Below are 25,957 nucleotides of genomic sequence, written 5' to 3' on the forward strand. Positions count from 1 at the left end.
AAAACAACTTCAATAACAACTTCTAAATGTACCATCCATGTCAAGCCGATAGACCAAATACTAATTAACTCGGCTAAATCTAGGTTGGAATATGCTACTGGCTACACGTTCTGCACAAGTTGCAATATGACTGTTGGTCGCACGGGGAATTCACACCACGATTTTGTGGATGCAAAAGTAGAACATACAATTTGAGTATTCCACAACAAACACAAAATAATTGCAAAAGGCTTTCCATGACATTTGTTCGATCGCTAGTGAACATATCAATGGAACCACAGAACAAAATAGCAAGGAACTGCTCCGCCTGCCAAGCGAATTCTCCCACAAATTCGCTACGAACTGAACAGAGCAGCAGGAGCCATAACAGTGCACGAGCTTAGCAGAACCCTATCTAAACCCTGTGCGGCCACGGGCCAAGCGAGCAGACGCGAGAGCGAGGGGGCAGAAGGGGGATTACGTCGGAGCCGAGCATCTTCGCGCCGCGGCGCTGCGTGGCGGCCCACGGCGTGGTGGCGAGGGAGCCGGTGGACGGGTCCCGCCGGGCGGCGGAGAGGGTGGCGACGGCATGGGCGTGTGCGTGGGCGGCGGGAGGTGGAGAGTGGAGGAGGGAGGAGAGGCGGCGGGAAGCTTCGAGAAGGTTCCGACGGAGGATCTGCATCGCGAGGTCAGGCTGGGTGGTTCGCCGTCTGCACTTTCCCGGCGCCGGTAGGTTTGGAAAAAAAAAATTGAGACAAAAGTAGGTTTGGAATGGGCACAGGGTGACCTCGGATTGGGCCCGGGCCGTGGTCCGGGCGGGCCTAAGATGTGGGCTGAAGGTGCGCCCGGAATGGAAAATGTGCCATTTTATCTCTTTTGTGGTGGAGGATCAGCTTTGCATTTACATTTCAGTTTTTAAAAGCTTTGCATTTGCAAATTCACCTTTTTAAGGCGCTGCATGTTTTCTAGGTCAATTTTTTGCATGCTTAGTGGGAGGAAATGAAGAACATAAGACAAAAGTTATTGAAGAAATACCTACCAAACATTTGGCGAAAGGTCTTATGGAACGAATATATAATCTATAATACCTAAATAGGTCATCCCCACTAACCTAATGAGCACGCAACTAGAAGAAGAAGAGAGGACCATTATGATGAAAAAAATAGAGGTACGTGAAGAAAGCGGTGGAGAAGAAGCGACAAAGGGGGGTGTATATAAGTGATTGGCGACAATGGCCACCAAAAGTGTTAACATACGGAAGCAGGACAACATACACCCTAACGGCTTAGATGGGTGGTTGATTAGGAAACCAACGCCCCGATTAAGAAACCAAGTAGAATTCAAGCACAGAGGAGGGAGTGGACAACACGACAGTGTTTAAGTTAGAGAGATGAAAACACGGTAGGAGAACACATGAAAGATTCAAAGAAGGGTGAGCGGACGGTCAAGTGTAAAAGGAAGACTATTAGTTGAGGAAGATGAGTATGGTGGACTAGTTAGCTCTCTAGTCCTATGACGCGTATGAGTCACGCCTTAAAATGTTGAGAGAAACTTGTTACAAATTTTAAATATAACTTTAGAATGACAATACTATATAAAAAGGCTAGAGATCCTATGATCATTCTCCAGAGAAAAAGATATACCAATAATCTGGATGAATTTTGAAGTCATCAGAAACCTTCTTCTCCACTATCTAAAAGAACCTAAGGTTCCCTTTCCTGCCAAGAGGATGATGCCTTGCACATTGTTTCATTCAAACTCACACCCAAATTCCCACCTCCATCCAAGCCTAAAAAAAAGTCCAATCCATCGATTTATCATTGTCCCACCACCAGCCGATTTGGCAATATTTAATCACCATAATTTACTTTCCCTTCTCCACCCAACCATGACGTTACTTTCCCTTTCCCCCCTCCCATGAATCACACCGTAATTTCATCCTTCCATCCAGTAAACGAGCCAAAACAAATTTCCAATCGTTGGTGCTTCCCGCGTGTCTCCATGGCATATAAGGCGATCACCCATTTCCTTAGTACTTTTGAGACCCACCTTTGTCCTTCTAGCTAATCTGGACATGTCTCCAAGCTAACGCAATGGTGATCCGATACAGTCTCGGTCGCCCGGCTCAAAGAGGGTGATGGCACCACCACCTATCCCGGCTCCTGTCGTGTGGCCTCCTCCGATCAACAGGCAACTTGTTCCATTTCCTGCATCAAAAATTTTATGTCATATGTCTCAGCAAAAATGGTTTAGATGATGCATGTATAATTATGTTTTCCCGTTTCTCCTTTAACCAGTGTAGGGATGTTAGATTCCACAATGTTGAAACCGTGCACATATACAACAGATTTTGGGAGACAACGACAAAAATTCTTTCCAGCTGAATCAAGCAAAAACTAGAAGTGGAGATGTAATCTACCGCGCCATCCTTGTCGACCTAGATGAGAGAAACATGTACAACACCAGTACCAAAATTACCGTGGTAACTAAAGTACTGATTCATCTATCCTTGCTCAAACAATGTTGGCTATTTCGAAGGGAACCAAAATGGAGGCAACTGCTTCTGAGCAGCACACAAATCATTTCAACGAAAGCATGCAGACCGACAAAGTATACTTATTTAGGAATGTGGGGTTCGAAATGCATGAAATGCCCCCCCCCCCCCAATTCTATTGACCATATACCAACCCCCTATTACATCATTCTACATGGACGGACCGATGTGCATCTTGCTAGATCGCACATTTTTGTGCCTAGGCTGCCTCCGCGATTCATGGATTTGGGTGATGTCAACCGACTCGGGAACATAATGCTCGCAGGTAAATTCTATTGAGGCTCATTCCTTGTGGATATCATTGTTTTGTCATGCTATTTTTTTCTAGATGTCATTGGGCTGGTTGTCCATGTCGGTCCCTTTATGCTCCAAGATTCTTCCCACCATACTGCATGCCTAGATGTCACTTTAATGGACACATGGTATGGCAAAATAACCTCATATGTTAACTACTTTTGATTGACTTTGGATTGATGTTCTCGAACTTAAGAAGTCGGGAGTTCAACTTTCTGCATGTCTGGGACCAACATGTGGCACGTCACCTAACATAGTGGAGACATGTCGAACAGGAAATGCGGACTTTAGCTGCCACACCCCTGAAGGTTAACACAGAAAATGTGCGTCCTTATGGATGTGACATTATGGACTAATGACGTTACCATGGCTATGTAACATCATATTGTTCTTATGTTAAAAAAACATCATATTGTTCTTGAATTGTTGTTTTTAAGGGGCATGAAAACAATTATATGAAAGTCATATTGTTTTTGAGCCATGCAATCAGCAGGGGGATGAGCTAGGCGCTTATCAGGCAAGGCTCAACACAGCTCGAAGGTCCATCCGAAGGCAGGTCGGATCAGTTGTGTGACAGATGAAAATTCACAAGGAGGCCAATCTTCGACTTATGAGGCTCTAGCCAGTGGCGGACCTTGATGAAGATTGTTGAGGGGGTAATCGGATTTGAGGGGGTGAAGAAGATAAGTTATGTATGAACTCTGAGAAATCCGGAATAATCAAGGCTAATAATTAGGGATGCACTCAAGAGTTTTCTTGGGGGAGGGGGCAATGGCCCTTTAGCCCCATGAAGCTCCGTGATTGGCTGTAGCACGATGAACTTGTAGCTGCCAATGTTGAGAGTCCATTGAGATTTCTATTTTTACTAGTTTGTTCGTAATAATGATGACTAGATTCGACTTTTACGGTGTTTGCGTCGACTAGGTAATTGGTCGTCCTTTGCAACGGGATTGATCCACTATATGCCTTCAAATTCTACATCAAGCGACATTTTTGACTTTTTTACCATTGAATCACTAGTCTACCTACATCTCTCTCCCCTACTACGTTGTCTATCTCTCTCTGCTTCCTCTCTCCTATGAATTAACTTAATTTCCTCTCTAATGTCTCTATTTTCTATCTAAGAAGAATATAATGTTTTATGTTTCACTTTTTTTTCAACCAACCCTTTGTCCATGCTTCCCTGTATGATATCAATCCCCCCGTATTGTGCGTTAGACACATTACGAAACCAAATAATCCCAAAACACTTAGGCATGAAGCATTAACTCCTCACCTCATTTCACATTTATTGTCGCGAAAAAGGAATTATCCAATAGAAGATGTGGGATGTGTGTCTTTAGTGACTTGAGACTAGCCAGCACGACATGCACTGGTCTGTTGTTTGCATGTAATGATATTAATCAGCAAATTAACATCATTTTTTTCTCATTTTTCTCTCCGTCTTGGTCACCCCACACCACGTGAGAGCAAACACAATAAGGCTGACCATAGTAGTGGTATCTTAGCTAGTATCATGTACTCGGGACTAGCAAATATGTTGATGTGGGAGACAATTAAAGAAGATAGAGAGAGGGTTAGACTAATATAGATAGATACCGTATCATAATAAATGTTATGCTATTATGTATCATGCATGACAATAAATAATATCATATATGGTACTAATATATGATATTATGCACTATAAAGGTAGCGTCATACTCCCTCCGTTCCTTTTTGCTCCGCATATAAGATTTGTGTCGAGTCAAACTTTACAAAACATTGACCAAATTTGTATAAAAAATATCAACATCTAAAATACCTAATATACATAATATGAAATTACATTCCATAATGAATCTAAAGATATTCCTTTGGCCTTATAAATATTGATACTTTTTTCTATAATTTTGGTCAAAATAGAGATACTTTGACTTCAGACAAAAGTTATATGCTGACTAAAAAGAAACAGAAGGGAGCACACTATAGTGTATGTATGATAGTAGTATATGATACTCCCCAGTACGAATAGCCTAAGGTGACATAAGCAAACTATAAGGACTAAAATATTATCTCTTTACTTAGTTGGAGGAGCGAGAAGAAGAGAAACAAGTTCTAAGCAAGGGCATGTCCAGTGCATAACCCCAGGGTGATGCCCCATAGACCATGTAGGATCGGATGCCAGGAAAAATAGGTTCGGATGGAGCAGCGGGATCCTCTGCAGGAGGTGGATGCTTGGAAAGAAAAAAAATATGGTCCGGTGCATAAAGTTGAAAAAAAAATTAAAGTAGCGAGTAGAGATGCATGTGTGGGATTTTTTATTTTCTATTCTTTGATGAAGCCCACTCATAGTAGCTTGCATTGGTTGAGAAAAAGAAAATCAATGCAGGGCCTGAAGGTACTTTTTGCAACCGTATCTATATGCCACCATAATCCATGCCCGTAGTAGCCGGCTGCAGCACGAGCCCCAAAACACTTTATGGGATTGTAAGGCGGGTCACCTCTTTATAAAGTACTCCCTCCGTCTCATAATATAAGAGTGTTTTTGACATTACATTAGTGTTGAAAATGCCTTTGTATTATGAGATGAAGGGAGTAATATATATTCAAAATTTATTATTGTACATATCGGCTATTAGGCTACTCTATATAACATGCAACTCTTTATAACCAAGTGTTGTCTATATTATCAATCATGCTCCGAGATGCCTAATGCACTGATAGAGGGAGTAGAATATTTATATCCTGTTTCAACTGGCATTGTTCAAAACAGAAATCACGAGAAAACTACAGTGGATGAGCCAGAGCCGCTGACAGCCGGGCCCAACGGCCCCTACGTGACACGTGAGGCCGAGCAACCGGACCCAGGCCAGCACGTACTCGCCACAACCACCAAGTGCCAGCCACGTCACCTCCCGTACGCCCAAAATAGGCTCGTGGCAAATCTGGTCTACCAGTCGCCCGCCCCCCACCCACCCCGCCCACGGAGAAAATTCCCCCAGGAAGAAGAAATTCCAGGCTGCTGCCATTCCGACGATGCGCCGCGCCGCCGTCGCCGTCACCGCCGCGCTCCTCCTCCTCCTCGTCGCCGGCGCAGCCGCGGGGTCCCCCGGCGCGGAGCCCACCTGCCCGCGGGGGGCCGGCCCGACGTTCCTCGACGCGCTCGGATCGCGCTGCCCCCGCGCCGCCCGGATCGTGCCCTCCCGGCCCCTCGAGGTAGCCGCCTCCTCCCCTCTCCGCCGCCTGTCCGCGACCCAGCCCGACCCCGGTCCTCGTGCCCTGCGTCATACATAGCCCCGACCCCGAGATTCATTCCGCGCGCCATATTCTCCTCACCGACGGGATGTTTTGGTCACAACACAATGCGGCCGTAGGGTATTTTGAATCGCTGACGCGGCGGGGGATTAGGTTTTGAAGCGGGGCGACGTTAGAGGGGGATTTTGGTACAGAGGGTGGGGTGTGTGTCGGGAGGGATACTCGTGGCAGGAATGATGTGAATTGCAATGCGTTGGTGGGTGCATAGTATCATTCAATTATCAGGAGCAGACAAAACATGGGTGGCTCAGGCGAAGGAGAACAATCGAGGCGCGTCGGTGCTGCGGTGTCTAGGCGCCACAGTAGAATCCATATGTTAACGCAAGCTTGACGTGTTTCGAATTTGATTCGTAGGCGTAGGTTGGATTCAAAACGCAAGCGGGAGGAAACATAATTAGCATCATTACTAGTGCCCTTCCTGCACATTGCGGCGGGGAATATTTCGGGTACTATTGGTTTCCATTATAGAAAACATTTATCACTTAGTAATTACTTGGATCCATCCATATGTTACGCAATCTTGTCTTGGTTCGAATTCGCACCCTTAGGTTAGATTCAAAATGCGGGCAGGAGGAAACATAAATACAAGCATCATTACTAGTGCCCTACCCGTGCATCGCTGTGGGGAATATTTTGGATACTATTGGTTTTCATATTTATAGAAAACATTTATCAGTTAGTAATTAGTTGTAACTTTGAGCATAAGTTCCGTGTAATTTCATCGAAAGTATTCTGTGTGGTACCAAGGAGTATGTAAATAGAAGTTTAAAAGAAAAGGAGTATGTAAATATTCCAAATCACTTGAACATATATTTAAGCCTGGAAAACTTTACTTTATTACATAATGTCCCATTTACATTGTTTTTCCTTTTACAAAAGATAAAAGTTAGGAAGCATGATAGTTTTAATATATTTTTTACAATAACACAACAACATGATGGCTCCTTAGCTATCTCCACCTGTACTGCCGGTGATGCCATCATCTCCAACTCCACAAACCGTCAGCGGTGGCCAATGTTTTGTTGCCTACGCTACCCTGTCATCAGTGCCACGAAGAATCCCATGGAATGCAAATCTAATAGTCATCCAGCGTTGTCCTGGTCTTACACTTGGTTTCTGCCGAAGCGCGCATTAAATCCCGCCAAGGTGCCATGCTTTCTTATGTCAGTTGAGTGAGCGACCAATTTTATTGGCTATTGGCAAGGAGACAAACTGCCAATGTGGCGCATACCTTACGGCGTGATTGGTCGTATCTTTCGCTAGTGCTCTTGCATGTGCACATGCATGTTAGCATTAGAAAGCGAATAAAGAAAGAAGGACTGAAATTAATAGTCATCGATGGACATCTATTATATGTATGCATGTAAGAATGGTTTACTGATTTTTGCAACCAGGAAATTAAAAGCTTTTTAATTCCGTTGGTTTTGGGAATGTGAGAGCACACTATCGTTCTGCTCCACTGTTCCAAAGGACGCAACAGCGCAGCGGTGTTGCATCTTGCATGTCATGTTAGTATGTTACGGTTTTAAGTGCTTCTCTAGTCAATCCAACAGATGTTATTAAAAAGGCGAGTGGCATAACATGGTCACTGCATGTAATTTCAGAATAAAGAGAGATGTGCATGTAATATCCGGATTATCTGTTTCTTCGTACATTATGAACGAGATTTTGATTTGAGCAAACATAAGTGTGATGAGGATACAGTGCAGATACACGAAGGACTGTTATATAAATGTTAATCTTGTACTTACAAGAATGCTGATATGCATGTTGCTGATCTGGCAAACTCTCTGGTTTCTTCTGTAGTTATTGACTATCTGTTAATAATTTAAAATATGTTCCTCCTACTGAAGGTGAGAGGAGATGCTGTTGATAAAGAGTTGAACCTTCGCTGTACTGGTGCCTCATGTTCCATTCTCTTCTATGCCGCATGGTGTCCTTTCTCGAGCAAATTTCGACCAATATTTGAAGCTCTCAGCACCATGTTCCCTCAGATACATCACTTTGCTGTCGAAGAATCTTCTGCGACGCCTAGGTATCTGATTGTTGAAATCTTTTTTCTGTGCCTGAGTGATACATCCTGTCCCTTTTGTTTCCAACATGTTATTTGCCCAGTGAATTATTGCTCATCCTACCCCTTCTGCTGACTGCAGCTTGTTTTCAAGATATGGTGTCCATGGCTTCCCAGCCATTCTTCTGGCAAATGAGACTACAATGGTTCGTTACAGGGGTACAAAAGATCTGAAGTCTCTGGTTCAGTTCTATCGAGAGACTACAGGTATGATCATTTCTTTGTTCTTTCATTTTGAATATCATTACTTGAACATGCACACATGAGAATAGCTACTCCTCTGTTTCCTGCAGACATAGTTTATTTAATGGTAACAGGCTAACAGCTTGTTTTAAACATGCCTGCTTTTGAAACTTGGAACAATACTCAGAATTTTGTTCCAAATATTGGCCAGTTAATCAGCATCTTGGTCAGTTAATTGCTACTTGGTGGGTCACCGAATAGCCAATTAACTGATTTATTGGCTGATTAACTGTAAAATTCACCTATTTATCCCTACTCAGCACCCGACCAATATGGTACCAGTTATCGATACCTGAACATAATTAAAGATTGTGCATGGGGTTCTTTCGATTGAAAGTTCGCATTGTTTTTGCTTCTGATTGGTCTAGTGCTCATTTACATTGGAGACCGTGTGTGGCATGGTGGGGAATTAGCTGCGCTCTTGATTCCATGAATGATACTCTTGACCCCATACATCAGGATGACGTCTTGCTACAATTATCTACTTGTTGAAACGTTTTACTGTTGATGCCTGTGAATGTTCAACAACAGCATATTTGATTATTCCTGGGGCATTTTAGCATGCTCATAATAACCTGTCTTGATAGTATGGATTTTATTCCATTGTTCAATTGATTTAAAAATGGATATGCATATGTTGCACACTGCACTGCTACATCCATTGATGATAAGTCTGTTTGGTTGATTTTATCACTTCAAGGATTGAAGCAAGGTTTTTCTTGCTGCAGGCCTCGATCCAGTTACATATATTGATGTTGATCAGCAAGAGAGCGCTGGAAGCTTAGGATCAGTCATGCCAGGAGGCCGGTCTCTGCGCAAAATGGCGGAAGACGAGCCCTTTGTGTTTCTTGGAGCGCTTTTTATAATCATGAAGGTCGCGGCACACTTCGTACCCACTGTCATCTCTCAACTCAGAGCCTTCTTGATCGTGCGTGTTCAGAACTTGAACTTAAAAATTCGTAGGGGATCAAGCCAACTTATGGAACGGGCTTTGACTGTGCTTGATGTTAAGAGGCTTTGGAGCAAGCTTAGACTGAGCAGTAAGACAAGGGACCTAAGTAAAGGGGCGAGTAATGCTCGAGCTTGGGCTTCGTCATTTGCGTCCGTCTCACTGGGTGAACCATCCTCCTTACGGCATGCCTAGCCTTCTTTGCGATGCTGGTCGATAGTCTAGCTGCTGATATATGGCCCAAAATTGTTTGGTCTTGCTTCCCCATCCTGCTATGTATGTGCATCCGCGCATGTGGGGACCCAGGAATGTAAATTTTCAGGATATCATCTTGTTGTATATAGGAACGCGTTTTCGCTTTGCTGACGCGATAGCTGATCTCTGATCTTTGTGTCAATTAACTCTTCGATGTATGCTGAGGATCTGAGCATTTTCTTTGATGTCTTTCGGTTAATGTTAGAATTTGGCTTCACTATACCACCCTTCTCTGCACCAGCTTAAATCCTGGGCTGCCGGCTCCTGCTCTGAATTGTAAAACTGGCTTGATTTTTACACATACCATGCTGTCTGAAAGAAACAGAACAGTCATGTATCTGAATGGTTCTCATTTTCAAGTGAATTTGTTTCACTCCGAAGACCCATTTCATTTCCTTTTCTCCAAGTCACATTGTCCTGTGCACAGTTACCCATCGCTGTCTCGGGTCACAATCTCAACTTTTCTGAGTTATATTTCTGCAGAACCTTCTAAACACGCGTCTGGATCTCCTCTGCCCTCCGTGTTCAGCTGGTGTGTGTCTCTATCCATCTTTACTTCCCGTTGATTCCGTTTATCAGTTCATTTGTTTATGATCTGCCGCGTAATAACTTTGACCCTATCCATTATGTTACTTAGTGTGCAGTTCTCTCTGAAAGCATGCTTTTTATATGTATCTTGATTTTGAAGAGGACGTTCATCGGAATCCCTTTCGGATTCGGTGGCATTGACATCATGCCCTGACAGCAACTGGCGTGACATATTTGATTACAGTTTGCCTTGCCAAGTAAGATTGCCAAGTAACGCTGCGCTGGTGCTTGGGGTTATTTTAGAATTGTGGATGAGTTATTTGATTACAGTTTGCCAAATAAGATTGCCAAGTAACGCTGCGCTGGTGCTTGGGGTTATTTTAGAATTGTGGATGAGTTTGCCAGTCGGACGATTTGACTGCGCCGACATTATATCCTAAAGCTGTTCTATAATGATATTTTTCACCACCTCCTTGTATGAATCACTTTCTCACTGTAGATTGTTTGCAAGTATAATGATATTGCAGGAAAATACGGCAGCCGGAAAGAATTGAGTAGGAAAGAAGGAAGGGAGGAGCTAGTCCCCATTGGTAGGCCCGAAAGAACACTTTCAGCTTTGTCACTTAGCAGGAAGGCAAAGCACCTTAAATTGGTTTGCCATCTCCCTTGGTGCAACATGTACTAGTTCCCACTACCCCTTCTAGCTTCTTCAGGTGCTGTTCCCCTCCAGAGAAAGAAGAAAGTATCCTTCCAAGCCACCACTTGCTTTGATTCTTGGGGAGCATCCATTCCATAGCATCCTCATAGCCGCCTGCAAGCAGATCTGAGCAGCTATAATAACTCCCTGATCGGATCCGCTCTCGTTCCTTGCGCTGATTTGCGATGACCGGAGGGGATTCCATGGATGCAATCAGCCTGGATGACTGGGAGCTCCTGCCTGACCTCGGGAGCTCCTTCTTCCTGGAGGAGTGCGCTGCTGCTGGTGGTGGTAAGGATCAGGATCAGCTCTTGTTTGGGTCCGGTTTGGTCGTGATCGACATGGGCCACTTCACCCTCCACCCTGCATCTCACCCCTCTACCTATGATTGCATCCTAGATGAAGAAGATGCCATGGGACCATCAGCGCAAGCTGCCTCTGCACGGCAGCAGCATGATGTCGAGTTCGAGGACATCGGCGTCGTGCAGGCCGAGCCGAGGCAAGGGGAGCTCGCGATGATGGTGACCGAGGTGATGGTCTCCGGTGCAGAAGAGGAGGAAGAGATGGTGAACTCCCCTGTTGCCGAAGAGGAAGCTGGTGAGGAGGACGAGGTGATGGTGGAAGCAGCACCTGATCATCTACCCCATGAGGTGGAAGAAGGTGCGGAGAGAGACAGGGCAGGGATGGACGCTGCTGGCTTCAGCGTCGGGAAACTGAGGGTGAACGGCGTCGGGGCGCTCTGCTCCTTCGGGGTCGCCGCTGCCACCTTCTGCATCCTGGTGCTTGGCGGCAGGCCGCAGCAGCAGAGGAAGGTGCAGGACCACAAGTCCCAGTTCCAGGTGTTCGCCGATGATGAGGTCGATCACTCTTTCCTTCTGTTCGTGAACTAAATTTCTTCACTTCTACTGATTGATCTTCTCTTTGTTCCCTAAAGGCATGCTCTAGCAAATTACTGCTATAGTTTTTAAACATCATTTATTATCCTTGGGTCCAAAAAAGAAAAGGAAAAAACATTGGATGAGTTCAGCAACTCTGCATCATGATGATGATGCTTCTTTTTAAAGATTAGAATCTTCTTTCTATAGACTATTGAAGAGGAAAGGGTGAAAATGACCCACTGCTCCTGATGATCTGATTTCCTTTATATCTGGTTCTTGGAATCTTGTAATAGATTAGCCTAAAGCACGGGGGAATTTCATTTAGGGGTGAAAAAAATGGCCTAGTGTTTTCTGACAGTTTTGCTTGTGTTTGATCTGCTGCAGAGGATCCATCGTGCCGTGGAGCAGGCGTCCAGGCTGAACCAGGCCGTGTCGTCGGTCATGGGGGGCGCGTCCACCAGGGGGGCGACGGTGTCGTTCGGCGGCCACTACACCGGGTTTTGACGTGCTACGAGAAGCTTCTAGAATCCGTCGACGCATCCACGATCTAATAGTATTAGACATATTGATTGATATTGAGATTCTTTATTTACAAACATTGGCCAGGGCCCCGTAGCCTGCACGCATGTACATATGCTTCTACTCAGCTGGTACGTAGATAGCATGAGTCCACTGTCATGTACATTTCCTACCAGCAGATGTGAATATTATTCTGGGTTTGATTTTCTCCGCGAAATTACTTCGCCTTCCCCTCCGATTATCGTACTGTACGACGAGGCAATGGATGGTGAGGATGCTCTGTGGAAATGCAACCAACGGCTCGTGTTTTTTTATGCGATGACAAAGAGGATTCAAACGCACGTCACTGGAACGCACGCGGTAACCACGCGCTGGAACTGACCGCAGCTGCAGATACTACTTGGAAGCCACCGCCGGGCCACTTGGCCCGCCGGCCGAGTGTCCGTTCACTGAATCCGGCCGGCGTGCGCGACCGTCGGTTCGTCGGCTAGCGGTGCGGCGAGACACCCTGACATGGACGTTGATTCCTTAGCTTTCCTCCTGTTCCCGCGGGGCAGGCAACGGCATATGCAGTTGCCCGGAGGTCCCGTCGCTTCGCCGTGCGCTGGATCGTCTGGCCCGGCACGTCGCTGTATCTGACTGGCGATTTTGCTTCCTCTCTCACATGATCAAACTTGTCCGGAAGAACACGTCGAGATTCAGTCGTCTACGGGGGGTAAAAATCTGGCGTCGACATCGGATGATGGGAAGAGGCCGGGCCGTGCCGGAGCTCTGCTCTGTGACAGCGATGCACATACATCCGGAGGAAGGGAAGGACGACGGGTGATTTGTTTCTGTCCAGGGAAGAATCCAGGAAGGCGGGTTTGAGTGACAGTGCTGCTCGTCTGATGCCGACAGGTTTTTTTTTTTTGAGCAACTGCCGACGGTCTCTGATTGGCACTCCCTGGTCCCAAGAGGCTAAATTTTCTGTTTTGACCCTTTTCTAGAAGTTATTCGAGACCTGACCCTAGTTTAGAAAATTTTCATGATTTGACCTTTTTTTCTACTGCCATTGATTATGGCGATAAGGTTTAACTACCTACCGCCAGGATATCTGGCGGCAGAATTTGACAACGCCGTAATGTTCGTTTAACGTGGAAAATACCCTACCGTCAGGGTTCTTGGCGGTAGCCCATTATACCCTATCGCCAAGGACATTGACGGTAGTGTCGTAAAACAAATGAATGTGAAGAGTGCTTTTCTTAATGGTCCTATTAATGAATTGGTTTACGTCAAGCAACCCCCCGGGTTCGAGGATCCCTACTTTCCCGATCATGTGTATCAACTCGATAAGGCACTCTATGGCCTTAAACAAGCCCCACGTGCGTGGTATGACCACCTTACCGAGTTGTTACAAGACCGTGGTATTGAAGTTGGGCTAATCGACCCCACTCTTTTTACTAAGAAGGTCAAAGGGGAGTTGTTTGTGTGCCAATTATATGTTGATAATATTATCTTTGGTTCACCTAACAAAGCTTTCAATGAGGAATTTGCCGCTCTCATGACCTCAAAGTTCGAGATGTCTTCCATGGGAGAGTTGAAGTTCTTTCTAGGGTTCGAAGTGAAGCAAAGAAGAGAAGGAACCTTCATCAACCAAGCCAAATACACTCAAGACATGCTCAAGAGATTCAAGCTAAGTGACGTCAAGCCGGCTTCTACTCCAATGCCCACCAAGTGCCAACTTGACATAGATCCCAATGATAAAGCGGTGGATCAAAAGGTATATCGCTCCATGATTGGATCCTTGCTTTACCTTTGTGCATCTAGACCGGATATCATGTTGAGTGTGGGAATTTGTGCACGGTTTCAAGATTTGTCATTGATTCACCACGGGAAACGAGGCGATGAGGACGACGAAGCAGCTAGAAGAGAGACGAGTCGCTGGCAAGGAGGACCCGCGGCTATTTCGCGCCAAAAACGATTCGCCCGGCGCCCCCGAGCCCCCCCCCCCCCCCAACGCGCCGGGTTCGGGTTGGGTCCGCCAGCGCTGATTTCGGCCCAGGCCTGCGAAAATCGGGCTCCTGGGGTGCGACTGGGCCGTTTTTTCGGCGCCGGCGCGAAAAAATCGCCTGGGAGGCCTTTCTGGGGGCGCGGCTGGAGATGCTCTTACATGTGTTTCTAAAAAAGGTTACATCTCCCCATCGCCTAAAAAAGGCTATATCTCCCCCATGCTGAGATTCCATGCGCTTTTTTTCCTTTTTTTGTTGTTATCGAGTTTCATGATTTTCGTTTGTCTTTCTTCAGCTTATTAAGTTTTCCTTTTCTTTTTATTTCTTCTTCAAATAAATATTGACTTATTTCAATACACGTTGCACATCTTTATTATGCAAGCATATTTTTTGCTATAGGTTGAACATTTTCTAAATGCAGGTTTTGAAACATTTTCTTTGAATAAATGTTAACCATTTTCAAATACACGTTGAACATATTTTTGCACGATGTGATACGTTTATTTAATACTACATGAACAATGTTTTACATTGTATAAATATTTTCAAAATGCGGTGAACATTTATTTGGAACATGTGAACATTTTTAAGTTACATACATTTGTTTATGAATGGTACTAGAGATTTTCTAACTTAAGAAAACATTTTTTACATTGTATAACATTTTATAAATGCGAATAAGAAATTTTGAGATGCTTGATTTTTCTTAATAGCATGAAACATTTTTTTCTGAGTTACAAAAAACATGTTTTTACATTTTCATTTGTACAAATATCACAAACATTATTTTATACATGTGAACTTTTAAAAAATGTCATGAACTTATTTTATATTCTATAAACATTTGTAAAAAAAGTAATAAACATTTTTTGACACACGTGCTTAAATGTCATAAACATTATTTTAATGCTTTCATCATTTTATAAAAGTTACACAAACATTATTTTTATACTACATGAACATTTTTCAAAAGTGCAATGAATGCTTTTAAACAAATTAAGTAAATGAATTCTGAAATATTTATATTTTAAATAGAAAAGAAAAGAATGAAAGTAAAAAAAACAAATGAATAAACGTTTGTAGCAATTAACATACCGACCCAGTAGCGTGTAACACATAGGTGAGGAGGCACTTGCTTTTGCTATGGGTGAGCTGTAGACGCGCTCCCCATTCCTTCCCAATATACCAGTTGTGCCCATATTTTCAAGCTCAAGCGAAGATCAGATCGACATCCTTCCCTAAATAAAATCGGAACGATATCCTCCCCTTAAAAAATCAGATTGACACCCTCCCCTAAAAATATAGATCAACATTCTTCTCTAAAAAGAAAAAGGAAATCAGGCAACGACTTTGATTTGACAGAAGATCACACGCATGTGGGCACTAACACTCGGTTAGTTTGGGTTGCAGGTTCGAAAGATCAGTTGTGGACTTGTTGTGCTGGCAAAGCTATTGTGTCAAGGAAGCTGCCACAGTGAAGGTCAGCTGTTTGACAACACGACCGTGGGTTGGTGAAAACTGAAAACGCACTATTTCAGGAGGAGGGGTGAAGGGAGAGTTAGGTCGTGGCTGCGGTGGCATCTATGACTTAATTATGACCAAATGCCAACGGCGGTGGGCTAGGGAAATGACTTTGGCTATGAAGTACACACAGGCGTGCTTTGGGCTGAAAATAATCCAAATTAGATTTCACTTGTGATTCCTCTAAAATAGATGTTGTTTGAGCTTCATCTTTTCACAGTCCAAAGCTGCCTCCCAAAGCTAAAAAGACCATGACCTCATATATGTGAAACAAAAAACCTGTTACTATAAGATGATTTTACTAGACATGTGTTCAATTTGCCAGACAGTTATTGTCTATCTGTAAATTGCCAATGAACTTCCTAGCAGAAAATATAATATTCAGTCATACTATGGACCTGCTTGGGAGTGCTCTGTTCCCTAAAATTCAGCCCCGCTCTGAAAATAACAAGCCAAACGGGGCAGCTCCATGAAGTTTTGCTTCAAAAAAACTAAAATCTATGATGCAGCTTTCAATTTTTCAGGAAGCTCTTCAAGGGGTGCTTCATAAACTCTAGTTTGAAAAGTTCTCATAGAGTTAAGAAAAATTTACCTACCTCTGCCATCGGTAAGTGGGTACCCTTTCGTTTTACTTTCCCAACCCCGCAATAAACCTTTCCCACCAAAATTTCCAATTCTTAAAGCTAGAGCTAGCCAGATGCCAAACATGATAAACTGCTCTTTGTTGGAGCTGGAACCCCTCAGTGGAACAGCTCCAAAGTAGACTTGATGGAGTGGAGTTGATTTTGTTGGCGTGGAGCAACCCCAAACAGGCCCTATGTTAGTGTCTCCACTGGTTCTATTACATTATTTAATCAAGTGCTAATGGATTCTGGGGTCTGGCTGAAACAATTTAATAAAGATGAAGAATCCCTTGTGACTGTAGGAATTGCAGTTGTCCTATGGACTATTTGGAAACTTAGAAACAGAGTGGTTTTTAATAAGAACAGGATTTCTGATCCCTGTGTACCAGGGAACTTGATGATTAAAATACTTCATGATTGGCTCATCTTGCAGATAAACCCAAGAAGACGAAGAATAATGCCGAAGGGCGTAAAAAAGGTTGAGCAGGTCGCTGGAGAAATCTTCAGGGCGGTGGAGGGATGGAGGGCTGTACCACATAATCGCAGCGATGTGATCTTCTGAAGTTCTCTAAACTGGTGCTATAGTCCTAGGAGATCTCCTTTATTATGTCCTCGATCTGTCTCTGTCTTGTTTCTTCAGTTGAACTTAAGTGGTATGCTCCTAGCTGCCGAGTATCACAACTTGATAGTCTGGTTTATTTTGCGTGCGATCATCCTGGAGAACCCGGCTTGTGGGATTTCTCATGATTATGATGATAGGGGTCGTTTAGTGTTTGCGTCTGAAACCTGGTCCGCTCTCGGCTCGAGTAATCTGCACTTTAGAGGAGATCTCATCCTCGACAGTGTGCATCGTAGGATTTGCTAATGTAATGTGAGTTGGCAATAGCCTGGTGTCGGTCGCAAGACTTAGTGATTTCTAATAATGGAAATCGGAGAGAAAACTCTCTTTATCAAAAAAAAAAGTGCCAATAAATTCATGGTTTAGCTTCAGTTAAGGGGGCACATTCCGATGCCATCTTGCTTTGCTCTCTATTTTATACATTTATTTTAGTGCGCTAATTTGTGAGGTTAGTTTAATCATTAATTACCTCTAGTAAGCTACTTCATCCGCCTCATAATATAAGAACGTTTTTGACAATTAGTGTAGTGTCAAAAATGTTGTTATATTATGGGACAAAGAGAGTAGTACTTTCTCCCTTTTTCAACCAGCCTGATTGCTACTACCTTTTTACCAGTTGATCTTCTTCCTCCTGGATGGTCTTTGCTTTTCCTAGCCCCCCGCTCCTTCGCTATCTCCTTTCTCCGGTCGTAATTAGATTAGACACTCCGACCCAAAGGAAAAGCAAAGAGAAGAAAAGAAAGCAGTTCTCCATGGAGATGGAGAAGGAGATCCTCCTCCTGGCTTCCGCTCCCGCTCCGGCTCCCACCATCTTTCTTTCTCATATTCCCTCCCCACCACCGCGCACATATTCCCACCACCTTTGCTCCTTCTTGCTGCCTGAGCCTCTCGCCTCGCCCCGTACCCTCCCGCAGACCACTACATGCGGCGCCGGCGCTCTCCTGTGGCGGCGCTGTGGCTCGCGGCGGCGTGGGCTCTGCAGCTGCTCGCGGGCGCCGGGGCGGCGAACCCGACGTGGTGCATCGTGCGCACCGGGGCGCCGGTGAGGACGGTGCAGGCGGCGCTGGACTACGCGTGCAGCCCCGCGGGCGGCGCCGACTGCGCGCCCATCCAGCCCAGCGCCCTCTGCTACCTCCCCAACACCCTCGCCGCGCACGCCTCCTACGCCTTCAACTCCGTCTACCAGCGCTCCCACGCCGCCCCCGGCGCCTGCGACTTCGCCGGCACCGCCACCGTCACGCTCACCGACCCCAGTCAGTACACGTTGATTCTATCTTTGTTCCTTTCTTCTCTGTTACGCACTGTTTAATTAGTATATTATTTTGGACGAACTCGCATTGTTTGATTATGCTTATGCCCTTGATATTATGTTTAAAATTTGCCGTGTATATATGGTTTCCCTCAATCGCAAGCTTCCTATCGGTCAGTGTAATCCCTTCCATGCACGCGTCTCTTTTGCTTTTGCCGCCTTCTTTTTTTGCTTGACCGGTGTCGCTTTTGCTTTTTTGCTTCGTTATTCGTTAGTAGTATCACTACCACTGCACAAATAGCTGCCTGCTTTTGTTCTTGGAACCTTTGGGATTATGCCTTCATTAGGAGATTTTTTTCACTCAAGAAAATGCATTGAACGAAGAATATATGTGTCGCTAGGTCGATTTCTTAATTTTGATGCGCCATTTTTTGGTAACTTTAGAATGAATGCATTATCCAAAAAAAGACTCCTAAAATTCCCGATCAAGTGATGGCGTACGTTGAGATATGAAAAAGTTATTCACTGTGTTCATGCATTGCCCAGTTTTCGTACGGTTTGTGGACCCTACTTTCAGTTTCAGGACTACCCCCATCAGAGTATTTCTAGTTGTACATAGGCAAGTGATGCGTTTACACACTTCTACTAATAATCCAGTTTTCTCTTACGTTTTTCAGGTTATGGATCATGCACCTTCCCTGCATCTCCAGGGTACGTACGTGCATCACATTGTACTTGCTTCCATTTATTGTACAACTTCACAAAGAATACATGAGGAATTTCTAATAACTCATTAATAAACTTGGTTTACGTCTTCTGCAATCTCATGTATCTAGCTAGAAGAGCATGATATTTGCTAGATGAAATTTGAATTACATGCCACCTCGAATAACATGAGATATTTATACTTAGCTCAGTCTGTGGCTACTGTGACTGTGTTGTGCTGAATTCATTCTATCTGTTGTTACCACAATTTTGCACCTTAAACTTTCAAATTTATCATGTTGGGTTCCTACATGCAGCGCAGCTGGGTCACCCGGTTCAGCCACGTCCGCATCTCGACCGCCGCCGGGCAACCGCAAGCCTGACCTTGGATCAGACGACGACGATTCCGACACCGATGAGGCTCACGTTGCCACCGCCAATGCACCCTTGATGTCTCTTGCCCTCTCCTGTTTCGTGTACCTGCACTTGCGCTGGTGGTGACACGGGATGGAGTATTGCGTAGCTAGGCTCTGTGCGTAGAGCACTGCCACGATGTAAGAAGCCACCACAGTTTTGTTTTTGGGAGGGAATTTGTAGTGATCGCTCGTAGCATTTGTAACCTGCCCGTGCAAGCAAAAGGGGGCTAGAGTGGCAGACATTTGGATTCGTCTGATTCATTTGGATGTTCTTTCGTGTCATGAGCTTGACGTCTAACATTTTTCCATCTCTGAAATCTTGTCTCAATGTAGGTGACGAATGCAAAATTATTACCCAAGTTCACGAAAATTTAACATTTTTTGTCAAAACAATACGAGTCATTTGAGAATATATGATTGGTAAGAGCAACTCTAGCAAGTCTCCATGTCACTGATCTCCATCAGATGGAACACGCTTCATATGGATTTGAAGGCTGACGGGCTTCTGCGCAAACACACACTGAGTCGCCACACGGCTGCCACCATAATTTTCTTTTCATTTATTCTTTTTTTTTGGCCGTTCGCTACAAATTTGTAGGGGCAATTTGAGCTCAGTTTAGCATTTGTAACCTGCCCTTTCAAGCTAAAAGGGGACAGAGTGGCATACATTTGAATTGGCCTGATTCGTTTGGATGTTCCTTCATGTCCCAGCTTGACGTTTACTTCCTTTGTTACAAAATACTTGAAATTCTAAGTTTGTCTGAGGTCAAGCATTTTTATGTTTGACCAACTATATTATAGAAAAAATAGATCAACATCTACGACGCCACCACCAACGTCGCTCGAATGCACAAACGGTACCTTGTGTCTTATTAATCATGCGCTAGTAGATCGAGTGCCCATGTTGGAAATATGAGCAATTTACCAAATGATTTTATTAACAGAAATACTAGATAAAATATGACTAATATAGTAGAGATAAAACAAATCATGCGTTCTGACAGAGAGAAGGTAAATAGCTTCTGCATATATGAACCATATCCTATCATATCTAAAGCAGACAGTATAGCAAGTAGCATATATGAAGTAGAACCTATCATGTGTAGGACAAGGACTAGAACAAGGAACTGTGGCAGAACCTTTAACAGGAAAGACAAGAACACGTACGGGACAGCAGCAGCAGAAGCGCTGGACTTGGGGTCGGTGTCCTCGTCTGCCATGTCGTCGAGGAGGTCGTGGACGTCGGGGAAGAAGTCGTCGTCGGGGAAGTAGTCGTCGGCGACCGGATCGTCCGTGATGAAGCAGCCAGTAGTCGCGCTGAGCGCTCCCCAAAAACCTTATCACCCTTCTCCCGTACAGGACTCAAAAGGTGCGGTCTCGGAGGCCTACTGTCCCGACCTGCGGTGCACGCCGCAAGACGGGATGGGGAAGAACGTAGCAGCAGCGCAGTGGTCGGAACCTTGTGGCGAGAGGAAGAGGAGCTTCTGTTGTGTCTCTCTGGAGAGGAGCGACCTCTCGTATATAGGCACAGGAGAAGGACGCGAAGAGGCTGCGGCAGGAGGTGAAGCAACGAAGGGAGACGAAGCGAACAGGCAGCGGTCGAAGAGGCGCTTCGTTCGAATTCAGTGTCCATTACAGAAAACGTTTCAACTCCCACGTGACCTTTCGTATACCCGTCGTGCGTGGCAAACATTTAGATATCGGCTCGGCTCATTCTCGCAACCCGCGGCGCGGCGCGTCGTGGCGAGGCGGGCGGCGGAGAAGGAGCGCGTGTGGATATCCCTCTTGTTCTCATGCTCGTACAAGTGGGGAAAGAACCTCCCTTATAAGGAGGTCCAACTCCCACTAAACTAGCAATATGGGACTAAACTTTAGTAGTATCCCTTGCCTTGCACAAATGGGCTAAGTGGGCCTCTAGGATTTATTAGGAATTTCTGAAATAGTTATTGGGCTACCCAAAATAGCAAAATAGACTAAATTCCAGCAATCCCCCACCAGATCCCAGAGGCACACAGAAATTTGCCTTTGGTTCCAAAATACTGTTTTATATACCGGTACTGCAGTGAAGACTGTTAAGTTGAACTTCCACCTAGAACTCTATGCTACACTAGTAAGCAACTTGAACAGTGGACTGGGCCTTGAACTGCAAGTTTTCTGTGAATCTAACTTCACATAAAGCCTTGACCGATACGTGGCTACCGTGGATCTTCCCCGCGGGTGGAGTTTATGCATCATACTCCGTGACCTTTCATGAGTTTACTAGAGAGAACTCTACTCTCATAGATTGCGACGTTTGACAATCAGACTCATATAGGTGTGTTCTTCAAAAGATGTTCTGCAGGATAACATCTCTGCTTAAATAAGCCACTTAGAACACATTAAGATATACATCAACCTGCCATGCAGATTAGGAGAGTATTGCATCTTCATGGAGTGGTATTGTGAATAGTAAGGATACTCTCCTCTCAGTTGACCAACAGCTTGTCTTTCACATCTAATTCATGGGATCTCCGATCACAAAGAATAGGTTACCACTGTGAACAACTCATATTGTGGGTCTTATACCCATCTCGCTCGATGCATTATCTATCACATTACGTGATAGACCTTGGTAAAAGGATCTGCCAGATTTTTAGACGTTTGGATATAATCCAAAGCAATAACTCCGGAGTTTTTCATTTTCCTGACAGACTTTAACCTTCTCTAAATGTGTCTTGATGACTTCATGTTATCCTTTGAGCTGCTCACTTTCGTGATCACAGTTTGATTGTCGCAGTTCATAAGGACACTCGGTACAGGTTTCTCAACAACCGGCAAGTCATTCAAGAGCCGGTGAAGCCAATCTGCTTCAACCGTAGCTGTATCTAGTGTTGTGAGTTCTGCTTTCATTGTTGACCTCGTTAAGATGGTCTGCTTGCAAGACTTCCAAGAAACAGCGCCACCTCCATGAGTGAATACATAACCGCTCGTGGCCTTTATCTCATCAGCATCTGAGATCCAGTTTAAGTCACTATACCCTTCAAGCACCTTTGGGTGCCTGGTGTAGTGAATTCCATAATTTGCAGTGCCTTTCAAATAACGCAAAACTCTCTCTAGAGCTTTTCAATGCACATCTCCTGGTTTTGAGACAAACCGACTCAGTTTGTTAACAGCAAAAGAGATGTCAGGTCTTGTAGCACTTGCTAAGTACATAAGCGAGCCAATAATCTGAGAATATTTCAATTGATCTCTAGCAATTCTTCGATTCTTTTGAAGTAACACACTCGCATCATATGGTGTTGGAGAGGGCTCGCAGTCAATATAGCCAAAGCGACTCAAGATCTTTTCCACACAGTGAGATTGAAGCAATGTAATCCCACCATCATCGTCTCTCAACAACTTGATGTTCAGAATGACATCAGCTACTCCTAAATCCTTCATCTCAAAACAACGAGGTAGGAAATCCTTGACCTCCTTAATAACATTCAGATTGGTTCCGAAAATCAGTATGTCGTCAACATACAAGCACAGGATAACTCCCTCGCCCCCACCATGGTGATAGTACACACATTTGTCAGCTTCATTCACAACAAAGTCTGCAGCTGTTAAAGTTCTTTCAAACTTCTCATGCCACTGTTTGGGTGCTTGCTTAAGTCCGTACAAAGACTTCAGCAACTTGCACACTTTCCCTTCCTGACCATCTAGTACAAACCCATCTGGTTGTTCCATATAAATTTCCTCGTCCAACTCTCCATTTAGGAAAGCAGTCTTAACATCCATTTGATGAACGAGAAGACCATGCGAAGCAGCTAGTGAAAGTAGAACTCGAATAGTGGTCAGTCGAGCCACAGGTGAGTAAGTATCAAAGAAGTCTTCACCTTCCTTTTGGGTATAACCCTTAGCCACGAGCCGAGCCTTGTACTTCTTAATAGTACCATCAGGCCTAAGCTTTTTCTTGAATACCCATTTGCATCCTATAGGTTTGCACCCATAAGGACGATCAGTTATCTCCCAGGTTTCATTCGCCAAGATGGAATCCATCTTGCTACGAACCGCTTCCTTCCAGTAGTCAGCATCTTCAGATGCATAGGCCTCTGAAATAGAACTGGGAGTGTCATCTATGAGATACACAAGAAAATCATCACCAAAGGACTTTGCAATCCTTTGTCTCTTGCTCCTAGTAGGAACTTCATTGTTCTCCTCCACAGGACTTTCAAAGTGTTCTATTGAAATGGCAGGTTTAGTAATTGTAACTGGTTCCTGATTCGATGAACTAGGCATCTCCTGATTAGATGAGGTAGCCATATCCTTCATGGGAAAGATATCTTCAAAGAAAGTCGCATCATTCGACTCCATGATCGTACCGACATGCATGTCAGGTACCTCAGATTTTACAACCAAGAATCTATAGCCAATGCTATGAAAAGCATATCCCAGGAAAACACAATCCATAGTCTTTGGTCCAAGTTTCCGCTTCTTTGAAATTGGAGCATTGACTTTCGCCAAACAACCCCATGTTCGCAGATAAGAGAGTTTTAACCTTTTCTTCTCCCATTCCTCGAATGGAGTTATCTCTTTGTTCTTTGTGGGGACTCGGTTCAGGACATGACATGCTGTCAATATCGCATCCCCCCACCATGCCTTGGAGAGACCCAATGTATCTAACATGGCGTTAACCGAATCAGTTAGAGTACGGTTCTTTCTTTCGGCCACCCCATTTGACTGAGGTGAGTAGGGAGGAGTCCTCTCATGGATTATACCATGTTCCCCACAAAAAGCATCAAACTCTTTGGAAAAGTACTCTCCACCACGGTCGGACCTAAGCCTCTTGATTTTTCAATCAAGTTGGTTTTCCACTTCAGCTTTATAGATCTTGAAAAAGTTCAAAGCCTCATCCTTAGATTTCAGAAGATACACACGGCAGTATCTAGTGGAGTCATCAATTAACGTCATGAAATATTTCTTTCCACCTTTTGTCAACACACCATTCATTTCACATAGATCTGAATGTATGAGCTCTAGTGGTGCAAGATTTCTAATTTCCGCAGTCGTGTGAGACTTGCAAGGTTGCTTAGCTTGCACACACACTTGACACTTAGATCCCTTGACGGTGGTGAAACTAGGGATTAAGTTCAACTTCGCTAGTCGCGACATGCAACCAAAGTTAACATGACAAAGATGTGAATGCCACACATTGGATTCACTATTGTTGCAAATATGATTAACAACTTTATTGCAAACGTCTGATAAGGATAAACGAAACAAGCCTCCTGACTCATAGCCTTTACCAACAAAGGTTCCATACTTGGATATTACAAATTTATTCGACTCAAAGACAAGCTTGTAGCCATCTCTACACAGAAAAGATCTGCTAACAAGATTTTTATTGACGGAGGGGACATAATGCACGTTCTTCAGCCGCACGATCTTCCCCGAAGTAAACTTTAGATCGACCGTGCCAACACCATGAATAGAAGCACTTGAACCGTTGCCCATCAGCACGGTTGAAGTCCCTGCGGTCTGATAAGACGAAAACATGGAAATATCACCGCATGCATGCACATTAGCACCCGTGTCAATCAACCAGTCAGGAGAATGACATACTGAAAGAATAGTGGGAAATATACCATACCCAGCATCCTTCTTGTCAGTGTCTCCAATGACAACATTAGCGGTCTTGCCGCCTTTCCCAGGATGACGCTTGTCATAGCGATTAGGGCAACTAGGAGCCCAATGATCAGGATCCCCACACACATGGCAAGCACCTTTCTTCTTGCCATTCTTCTTCTTGAAGTTCGTGTGTTGCACAACCTTATTCTTCCCATCAAACTTTGCTTTTCCATCAAACTTGCCCTTGTTCTTGAACTTGTTGGGCTGGAAGTTCTGCTTCTGTACCACATTGGCACTAGATCCTCCCTCAATACCTCGAGCACGTGTGTCCTTTGCTCTCGCCTTTTCTTCCACATCAAGAGTGCCAATGAGATCCGGGAAGGAAAACTCCTGTCTCTTATGCTTCAACAAGGTAGCAAAGTTCCTCCATGAAGGAGGAAGCTTAGTGATGATACCTCCGACAACAAACTTGTCCGGTAGCATACAACTGAAGTGTTCAAGTTCTCTAGCAAATGACTGTATCTCATGAGCTTGCTCAACCACGGAGCACTCTTCAGTCATCCTGTAATCATAGAATTGCTCAATGATGTACAGCTCAGTGCCAGCATCCGAGACCCCAAACTTGGCCTCGAGTGCATCCCACATATCTTTTCCATTATCAATTGACGCATAAGCATCAACTATGTTCTCACCAAGAACACTCAAGAGAGCAGCCTTAAACAGAGTATCCATTTTCTGAAAAGCTTGTGCCTGTTGAGCATCAAGCTCTCCTTCAGGTTTGCCGAGAGTGGCGTCATAGCAACTCATGGTTTGAAACCACAAGACTGCTCTCACGCGCCACCTCTTATAATGGATACCCTCAAACATAGGAGGTCTCATGGAAGCAGCAAAACCACTTGGGGTAAATTGCCTATAATAAGGTTTTTGGATTGTTGGAAATATGAGCAATTTACCAAATGATTGTATTAACAGAAATACTAGAT

At 44.4% G+C, this 25,957-nt stretch overlaps 3 protein-coding genes across 4 annotated transcripts; all 3 read left to right on the forward strand.

Moving 5' to 3' along the window:
* The first annotated feature begins 5,755 nt into the window (after positions 1–5,755).
* Positions 5,756–9,862, forward strand: LOC125511045 (5'-adenylylsulfate reductase-like 5). Its single transcript, XM_048676326.1, has 4 exons — positions 5,756–6,025; positions 7,978–8,159; positions 8,278–8,402; positions 9,167–9,862. Exons 1-4 carry the CDS (start codon positions 5,846–5,848, stop codon positions 9,580–9,582), a joined length of 903 nt encoding a protein of 300 aa, XP_048532283.1. The 5' UTR covers positions 5,756–5,845; the 3' UTR covers positions 9,583–9,862.
* Positions 9,863–10,565: 703 nt separating this feature from the next.
* On the forward strand, positions 10,566–12,481 carry LOC125511046. The gene is made up of 3 exons (XM_048676327.1): positions 10,566–11,158; positions 11,267–11,724; positions 12,130–12,481. The coding sequence occupies exons 1-3, from the start codon at positions 11,053–11,055 to the stop codon at positions 12,247–12,249; spliced, it is 684 nt and encodes a 227-aa protein (XP_048532284.1). The 5' UTR covers positions 10,566–11,052; the 3' UTR covers positions 12,250–12,481.
* A 5,177-nt stretch (positions 12,482–17,658) lies between these two features.
* LOC125506197 (PLASMODESMATA CALLOSE-BINDING PROTEIN 3-like) lies at positions 17,659–19,670 on the forward strand. 2 transcript variants are annotated; one of them, XM_048671061.1, is made up of 3 exons: positions 17,659–18,268; positions 18,942–18,975; positions 19,292–19,670. In XM_048671061.1, the coding sequence occupies exons 1-3, from the start codon at positions 17,938–17,940 to the stop codon at positions 19,350–19,352; spliced, it is 426 nt and encodes a 141-aa protein (XP_048527018.1). In that variant the 5' UTR covers positions 17,659–17,937; the 3' UTR covers positions 19,353–19,670. The 2 variants fall into 2 exon arrangements, with proteins under 2 accessions (XP_048527018.1, XP_048527017.1); XM_048671060.1 differs by having other exon boundaries at positions 17,665–18,268; positions 19,287–19,670.
* Positions 19,671–25,957: the final 6,287 nt, after the last annotated feature.

This window comes from Triticum urartu, chromosome 5 (genome assembly GCF_003073215.2).
Source record: "Triticum urartu cultivar G1812 chromosome 5, Tu2.1, whole genome shotgun sequence".
Classification (NCBI taxonomy): Eukaryota; Viridiplantae; Streptophyta; class Magnoliopsida; order Poales; family Poaceae; genus Triticum; species Triticum urartu.

Excerpts from the sequence above, each read along its gene's own strand:
- LOC125511045 (XM_048676326.1), top strand. The coding sequence starts at position 5,846 with ATGCGCCGCGCCGCCGTCGCCGTCACCGCCGCGCTCCTCCTCCTCCTC. Across the intron at positions 8,160-8,277 it reads GAATCTTCTGCGACGCCTAG|CTTGTTTTCAAGATATGGTG; the intron begins GTATCTGATTGT and ends TGCTGACTGCAG. Across the intron at positions 8,403-9,166 it reads GTTCTATCGAGAGACTACAG|GCCTCGATCCAGTTACATAT; the intron begins GTATGATCATTT and ends TTCTTGCTGCAG.
- LOC125511046 (XM_048676327.1), top strand. The coding sequence starts at position 11,053 with ATGACCGGAGGGGATTCCATGGATGCAATCAGCCTGGATGACTGGGAG. Across the intron at positions 11,159-11,266 it reads GTGCGCTGCTGCTGGTGGTG|ATGAAGAAGATGCCATGGGA; the intron begins GTAAGGATCAGG and ends ATTGCATCCTAG. Across the intron at positions 11,725-12,129 it reads AGGTGTTCGCCGATGATGAG|AGGATCCATCGTGCCGTGGA; the intron begins GTCGATCACTCT and ends GATCTGCTGCAG.
- LOC125506197 (XM_048671060.1), top strand. The coding sequence starts at position 17,938 with ATGCGGCGCCGGCGCTCTCCTGTGGCGGCGCTGTGGCTCGCGGCGGCG. Across the intron at positions 18,269-18,941 it reads CGTCACGCTCACCGACCCCA|GTTATGGATCATGCACCTTC; the intron begins GTCAGTACACGT and ends TACGTTTTTCAG. Across the intron at positions 18,976-19,286 it reads ACCTTCCCTGCATCTCCAGG|CGCAGCTGGGTCACCCGGTT; the intron begins GTACGTACGTGC and ends TCCTACATGCAG.